Source organism: Egretta garzetta, unplaced genomic scaffold (assembly GCF_000687185.1).
Source record: "Egretta garzetta isolate BGI_Z169 unplaced genomic scaffold, ASM68718v1 scaffold177, whole genome shotgun sequence".
In the NCBI taxonomy this organism is placed as follows: Eukaryota; Metazoa; Chordata; class Aves; order Pelecaniformes; family Ardeidae; genus Egretta; species Egretta garzetta.
Genome location: NW_009260338.1, coordinates 142,369 through 150,311, shown reverse-complemented (window position 1 = coordinate 150,311; position 7,943 = coordinate 142,369). Strand labels below are relative to the sequence as shown.

General features: G+C 37.6%; 1 protein-coding gene across 11 annotated transcripts in view; it reads right to left on the bottom strand.

The window, feature by feature from the left end:
* PCNX1 (pecanex 1) overlaps positions 1 to 7,943 on the bottom strand; it is an 86,441-nt gene that overhangs the window by 62,247 nt on the left and 16,251 nt on the right. For all 11 annotated transcript variants that reach the window (XM_035898012.1, XM_009642609.2, XM_035898010.1 and 8 more), the window contains 2 exons: positions 7,714 to 7,803; positions 4,273 to 5,970 (listed from right to left, as the gene is read on the bottom strand). In XM_035898012.1, coding sequence (XP_035753905.1) covers positions 4,273 to 5,970; positions 7,714 to 7,803 — 1,788 coding nt within the window. The remainder of the gene's footprint in view (positions 1 to 4,272; positions 5,971 to 7,713; positions 7,804 to 7,943) is intronic.

Here is a 7,943-nt window from a genome sequence, read left to right as displayed (position 1 = left end):
TAGATAGCTAACATACACACAACCAGATTACAGTAGCTTTACACTTTTTTCAGTTTCCACCATTTCTAAACTCTTTCAGGGTTCGATTTCTCATGCAAAACAGTTTGGTTTATAGCAGTTCGAATGTGAACTGATAGACTCCCAGAAAACAGACCGGAAGCCCCATCTTCTGTAACCGTATTAATTCCACCTGCAGGAAACATACTAAACTAAAGCCATCAGAAGCACGGAACAGCTCTACAACACAGGCAAAATAAATAATGGCTGTAGACTATACGCAACATCAGCATAGTAGGAAAAGTGTGATACATTGGTAACAGTTGACGTGACCAGCGGCTGCATAGCAGAGAACCGAATTGTACTTTTAACTTTGGAGAGGACACTGTCTAATGATTGCAGGCAGATATGCTAAGCATGTATGTACAAACACATGCGGACTGAAAAGATTAACAGGTTTCCATACGCTATATGAAAGTCAAGATTCTAATCCAAGCTCACAAAACCCTATTTTGCCTGCCTGTAGAGGTGTACTGCAGACCACAAAACACAAGAAAACAGTATGAGCCATTACTTCAGTATTGCTATGCAACACACAGAAGGAAAATGCATTACATTACATGCAGTTTTATTTACAAAAGGCTATGTAACTCAAGAACTTACAATAAATAAATAAATCTTAAATTACAGCAAGCTGCAAGAAGAGAGCAGCAACTTAAGGGTGGGTGCGTCTTTTACATTTAAGAAAGAGCTGGGGGAGAACACATGACTTTTCAGGTCAGGTCAAGTTTTACTAAACATCACTGTGTCATATATGGCATTGTGCTCGTTCTTTAAACCTTCACAAACAGCAATCCAGAAATAGCACATATCTGACAGAAGCTAGGCATAGGAGAGTGTCAAGGTGGTATTTCCAGAATATCTCTAGGCATCTAAGCAAACTTTTAGACATCTAAACAAATCCACCTAGCCCATAACCCATCAATTCACTAGCTACTTTTAGATGCCGAGTAGTTAAATGAGGGCAACAACTATTGTAAGCCATCTTCCATTCTTTTGTTATACATCCACCACATGTGTTTAATTACAGAGTTTCAAATGCTGTTTGTCTGCATTTTAATGAACTGCAATTTCTAGGCAAATGCACAAGTTATCTTGTAAAAAGTGAGTCATTCACCACTTCCTGGCATAGGAAGATAGAAATGAAACTGCTAAGTTGTATCTGCTGAAGTAAAACACGTACAAGTTTGTATAGCATCCTGCTTAGTAAAAAAAACTAATAAAGACCATATCCATTACGAAACACACTTTAGCAGTTACACAAACAAGTAAGAATGTACTTTTCAGTTTAATCCCTAAAGACTTAAAGATAAAATGAAGTTATAATTACTGATTTAAGTCATATTTGAAAAATAGGAACTGAAAGCTGCTGACCAAAAAAGAAGAGATGGTATTAATATCAGCCTTTGGGTTATCCAGCATGCATCTGTTAATTATTTGTTTCAGAAGGTTATCATAAGCAATCACAGAAATTAAAAAATATTTATATGGAATTATAAAATAATTCTTTCAGCAGGTTGGACCAGACAATTTCTAAATGTCCCATCCAACCAATATCCTCTGATCCTATGACAATCTGAACCAAGTTTATTCTGTAATTTATCTGCTGCAGGGAAATAAAGTAACTTCTTAATTTTCTCAAATAACTTGGATATACACACATATGATAGAAATATATATTACACATGTATGTCTTTAAAAACACTGCCAAAGGGTAAAGACAACTCAACAGTGGGAAATACTGAATATAAAGCAAGTTAGAATCCAGAAAGTTAAAACATTTTCTCTGATTACTATTGGTCACAGGTAGGCCCAAAAAAAGAAAGCCATAATTAAATACACAGCTGTTATAAAACTTGTAATATAAGCTATAAATTTGGCAAAAAACACCCCACCCAACAAAAAACACACAAAAGAAAAACCAGTAGAAACAAAGGACAACACAAACGAATTATTCAGATCGATCATGAAAAGCTAAATTCAGAATAATTTCTGGCTTGATGCTAAACATAACTCCATAAATATGTAAGTAATGCTAAAGAAAAGTGGTATTTTTTGTTCTGCTTTCAAAAAAAACAAGAATGACATTTATTTCTTACAATCATAATGGAAATATTTCCTATTCTATTGGTAATAAAAAACATCAGGTACAGCAAGTGTTATTAATCATATGATGTAATCAAATCTGGAGAACCTGAATCCGGATTGCTTCTTAAAGTCAGCCTGAAACCCATGGGCAAGTAATACTTGGGTGTTTGCCATTTATTAAAAATACTAACAATGTCAAAATGACCATTACCTAAACAAAGTTTAAAGACCAAACTGAAGACAACAGTACAGTGGGAATGACAGCAAGACTTCCCTGCTTAAGCCGCTACAGATTTGTAACTTTAAGATTGCTTTTAAATGTGTTAGGATTGGTCTTGCCCACCATTTCATTATTTAAAAGAGCAATCAAAATATTTGGCAATATACAGTGATCAGTCATGCACTGATTCTTTCAGACTACTGGTAACCGGTGAGCGTATATAAAGTCTGACATGTTCTGTATATGCTTTGCATATAACGAGAGAACCTTAGCAGTTTTAAGCTGTAGTAACACAAACCAAAATGAAATTAAATCTTGTGCTAAGGAGAGCATAGTGTCAAAACGGTAAATACATAAAGCAGACCTTTTATTAGCCAAATTATTGTCCACAGACATAAAGAAGAGCTGTCACTTCAACAAGGCATTTAAGAATGTGTGGTAAGTGTTTAGCTTGCAGAGTTAGTACTAAAAAGGTAACCCAGACTCTCTCATTAAAGCTACTGTAGAAGAGTTACTATGAGTAACAGGAAGATAAAAAGTACCAATATATGCAGATTTATTTTTTAAGTGAAGGTATCTAAATAGGTCTGAGCTAATCATAAACCAGTCAAATTTGATCAGTAATCAATACACAGATGACCTTCAGTGTAGCACACTTTTTTTACCCCTCTAGGAATTAATTATACTGATTCTTAGAGTTTGCTTTTATGTCAGTGTCAGGGGTGGGGGGGGGAAAAAAAAAAAAAACCAACCACTATTGGCCATATCTCATCTCACTGTGAGTTGGAAGTCTCTCCTTTTAAGATGGAAGAGTGATTATACTTCGCTTAGGCAGTCTAAATAACAAGGACAGTAAATTTGCCACAATTTCTTAAAAATACTGTTTTGATCTGAACCACAATTTTATGAAGCATTTGTGTGCTTAGCTAACAAGATCTAGATTATCTGGTAGGTATTCCCCTCAAACAATCCCAAAAGTCAGACTGAGGCAGTTAGCAATCCCATACTGTTCTGAAAACGTATTTTAAACCCACTTATCCTCCATGACACAAAAAGCCTTCCAGTTAAGGCAGTCAATATGGCTAACCAAGAAAAGACAATGAAAAATCATAACAAGTTATAAACAAAAAACTATTAAGAGCTCCAATTTTCTTTTTTTTAAATGCTCCTATTAATCTAATTTATATTAATACCAGCTACTACAGGTAAGCTTAGTACTCACACCAAGCAAAGCAATAGTTACAGAAAGTAAGAGGAAACTACATTCCTTTCTCCAGGACAGGAAGGTTATTGTGTTCTCATAATGAGGACAAAAAAAAAAAACTACCCAAAGTAAACACCACTGTCTAGCCAACAATGGCAAGGCTAAGCAAAATCAAATCCCTGGGAGAATTCAGCTTAGTAACTAGACCATCGTAAAAAGGCAGCATGGTGTTTTGTTGTTTTGGTTTTTTCTTTTTGATACCACCTCAAGCCATGCCAGAGAGTTCATCTAAGAGGCAGCAGTAACTTCACACAATCACTCCCATGTTCCCAATTTTCTAAACTGCAAGATCTTTCAAACAAAAGTAGTCTCTCTTATTGTTAACATGTACACATATTTTGAAGTTTGAGTAATAGAATGGATGGTCTGATATGATCACAAATAATTTTAAGATACAGCTCTGGTTAACAAAGACTGCCAGTTACAAACCCGTAACACCTCCACCTATAGACTGCAAAACATTTGTTTTAATTCAACTCCCATTTCTGTAGAACTTCCAAGAGATTATGAAGGAAATGCTTTTGTCAGTTTTACTAGGCAAGAACAAAGAAACAGGAAGACACTTAAGTATAGTTGTAACTTAAGTCATAGATACCAGACTCATTAACAAAATACAGCAAGGTACTTCTGGTCATTTACTTACCTCCACTTGCTGATTCGTGCTCTTCCCCTTCAGGAAACGTAGCCTGGCTTGGTAAGCTATTCCTAGAACGAGTGACTGACTCTAGGTGTGAAGCCCTTCCCAACAGAGATAGCTCATCTAGCACCTCTCCTTCTTTGGCTTCCAAATCAGATTTTGAAGTGGTTAACTGTTTTATGTTACCCGGTGCCATTAAACTATTTGGGTCATTTAAACAAGCTACAGTACCACTGTCCAGGCTTAATACTCTGGCACGATTCTTGGCACTGTTTGTGCTAGAAGTCCGACGCGTAGATCGTTTTTTGCCAATTCCTTCAGAGCTTACATGGGGTTTGTGAGCACTTTCAGGGTCTGTGCCCCCACGTTCTCTAGAAACATATTTGGTCTTTAGAGCACTGTATTTTCCCTCAGGAGACTGGCACGAATGGGAGGTGGTGCTGGAAGAGCTATCACTGCTGAACTGGTGAGCTGACTGCATACTTGATGTCCTGCTCAAGTCACTTTGATCACTGGAGTCCTCATCATGACAAAACACAGCACTGTGAGGTTTAGTACCAGATACACCTCGGAAGGAAACATATTCCCTGTGCCGACTTGAATCAAAACTACTAGCCCGCTTTTTTCCTGTCCTTCTCCGGCTGGACTTGTGGGTAGAAGCTGTTCGATGTATTAAACTAGAAGATTTTGGTCGAACATCTCCTTCTTTTTGTTTTCCACTAGTTTCTTTAGCAGCTCTTGAATCTAACACAGCCAGTTTCTCACTCTGCTCATCTCTTTGTTCAGCAGCCTTCCCAGGTGGCCTGTCAGCTTGCGTAGTCAATTCATTGGCATGTGGGTTCTTATTGGCCTCCTCTGACGCAGAGGCACTGAGACCTTTCTGACTGTGCATCTCATCAGATGCATTAGAACCCTTTACCTCTTGAACACCACTGTTAGTGCTCACTTCCACAGCAGTCCTTTCGCTACTAGTCCTTTTGTCAGTAGTAGAACTACTGTCATCCTCTGAGTCAACACCACAGTCCTTTTTCTTACCATCCTTTTTCTCTTCTCTAGGAGACTCCTCCTCATGCTCCGATAACACACTTTCTATATGCGTCGAGCTAGTATGTTCACTTTTATAGCTACTGATGGTACTGTTAGTGTCACGATCAGTCCCACTGCAGTAGCTTTCTGTTGAACCACTGCTTCTAGTACTCAGGCTTCTCAGACTGTCCACACTTTTGTCTGCTTTCAAGGATTTGCTCTTCCCACTCTTAGCCAATGGTTGAGGGCTGCTACTTTTCAGAATGTCATCTAATTGAAAAACTCCTGAAATGCAAGAGTTCTCAGCCAAGGACTCTCTGGAACCAGAAGGGGGCTTGGAAGCTTCTAACTCACTGACAGGATCTAGTCCTCGTCTTTGTTGATAGAGGGGGAAGTCATTTAGTGAAGCATCTGGAAAAGCGACAGCAGAGCTAGAAGTCCTTGGTACACCTCGTGGTCTATGATCCTTCCTATAGGAGTGAGAATGCAGAGTTACAAGCGAAGCTACTTCTGCGTCACATGCACTGTTTTTAGACTGGTCCACAAGCTGGTTGTTCGAGAGGCACACTTTGTCGCTGTTGTCTCTTGGCAAATCCTGTCCAGAGGATAATGAAGGTTGGATGGAGACAAACGAGTCATTCGACACCAGACGAAAAAGCTTCCGATCAGTTGCCAAATCTGTTTAAGCACATATTTAAAAATATTCATGTACAATGTTCATGTAAGTTATACAGTCTGCTTTACAACTGCTTGTTTACACTAAAGTAAATAAACTGACAAATCCATTTGCAAGTACTATGCATCACATTACCATTTAGAAGATTCCCTAGCATCTGGGCAAACCTGACAGAGCTTTTTTTTTTTTTTATAAAAAAGAAACCATCAACACCAGCTTAATCTTAGCAGCTAATAAAAGACAACACAATTCTGACTAGTCCCCAACCTCCTCTACTGCTCATGTGTCTCAGACTTAATGGTTTTATGTATCCCAAGGTTTCTTAATTAAAAAAAAGGTACCCCGCCTTTTGTTTTGTTTCCTACACGCAGTAAACTGTTTGTTTCACATAACCTTTAAAATTATTTAAAAAAAAAAAAGTAAAGCCAATTACCTCTGAAGCCACAACAAAACCCCCCAAAATCATCTTTAATAGAATCACAGAATCATCTAGTTTGAAAAAGACCTTTAAGATTTGGTCCAACCTTTTCCTACCAGATGCCAAGTCAGCTCACAGTTAGCAAGGCTGCAGGCACTGGCCAGGTCTATTGGTACTATATAATGAAATTCCTATAACAAAACTCCCTACGAAGTTACTGAGTTTCACTACCTCTAAAACTGGTGTGGTTAAAGCAAATCATGAGGATTTGCCTTTAGCTTTTGCTCAGAACAATTGTTTCTGTTATTCATCACAAGTGGTCTCCAGTAAAAGCATCCACACCTGCAGGTAGTACTAAATGTCAGGCTACTTTCCTTTTCAGTACTGTTACTAAAAATAAAAGATCCGAAGGCCAGGTGAAGTTACTACAATTGCTAATTTTTTGTAGAGTGTATTTACAAATGTGTAACTTAAGAAATTTCACAAACAGTTCCATTACTCAGCTGAAAGTAGTAGAACCCTATTACAACAGCCCAGCCACCTGTAATCCTCTATTTTAAGCATACTTTCTGCACTGAATCACACAGTAACAACTGAAAGGAACCCATCAGGCTGATTAGATTGGCCAAAATGAACTACAGAATTCCCAGAGTTAACTTCCTGCTAATCACCAGGTACTTAAAATCAGCAAACAAAGAGTTTCCCTACAGTTTTTTGTTATTTTAGTCTGAGCAGACAACTTCTAGCAATAAAGCTAAATGAAAAATGAGACTTGAAACTAAATTGGACAACTGAAGAATACAAGCCTGCAGTTTCCTTACATACTAGGAAAAAACCCAATTACAAAACTCTCATAGCTTGCATATTAGAATCAGTCTACAGCTCCAGAAACACAGAACTCTGCACTGGAGTATTTTCTTTAAAGAAAAGCAATTTAAAAAAAAAAAAAAAATTGTCTGTATTGGAAAGCAAAGCAAATTAGTCTACAGTGAAATCCATGAATCCCAGGCCACCTTCAGTGTGAGAGAGATCATCTAGAGATGTGCAAGCTAGCTACCTTTCAGCAGCAAGGAGACAGAGAATATAGTAACTATTTATTACCTGCTGGGAGATGCCAGAACAAAAAGCATGCAGCCAAAGAATAAAGTTAGAAGTACTCAAGCTATGCATCCTAGGAACTTAGAGTAATTAAGAAAGGAAACAGAGAGCTTAGAGATACCCTTTCTTACAGTCTATCAACAAATTGCATTAATTTATTTAGCATGTTAAGCAAAGGGTCTTTGGTAACAAAATACCACGTTTAATATGCAGGAAGAAGAAATTTTACCTTGTTCTTCACTCCCTTCTTTACATAGGCTAGAACTCTGGCCAAGACTTAAACTGATATCATCAGAAGTCTTGGCAGTGTCAGTATCTCCTGTAAATTTTAAGAAAGAAGAGTACTAGTGCTCAAAGTATCAACACATACATCTACATTCATGACAGGTGAGAAATCTGCAGCATAAGACTGTCGCTTTTATTTCTTCATATGAAGGCAAATAACAATTACAAGTAGCA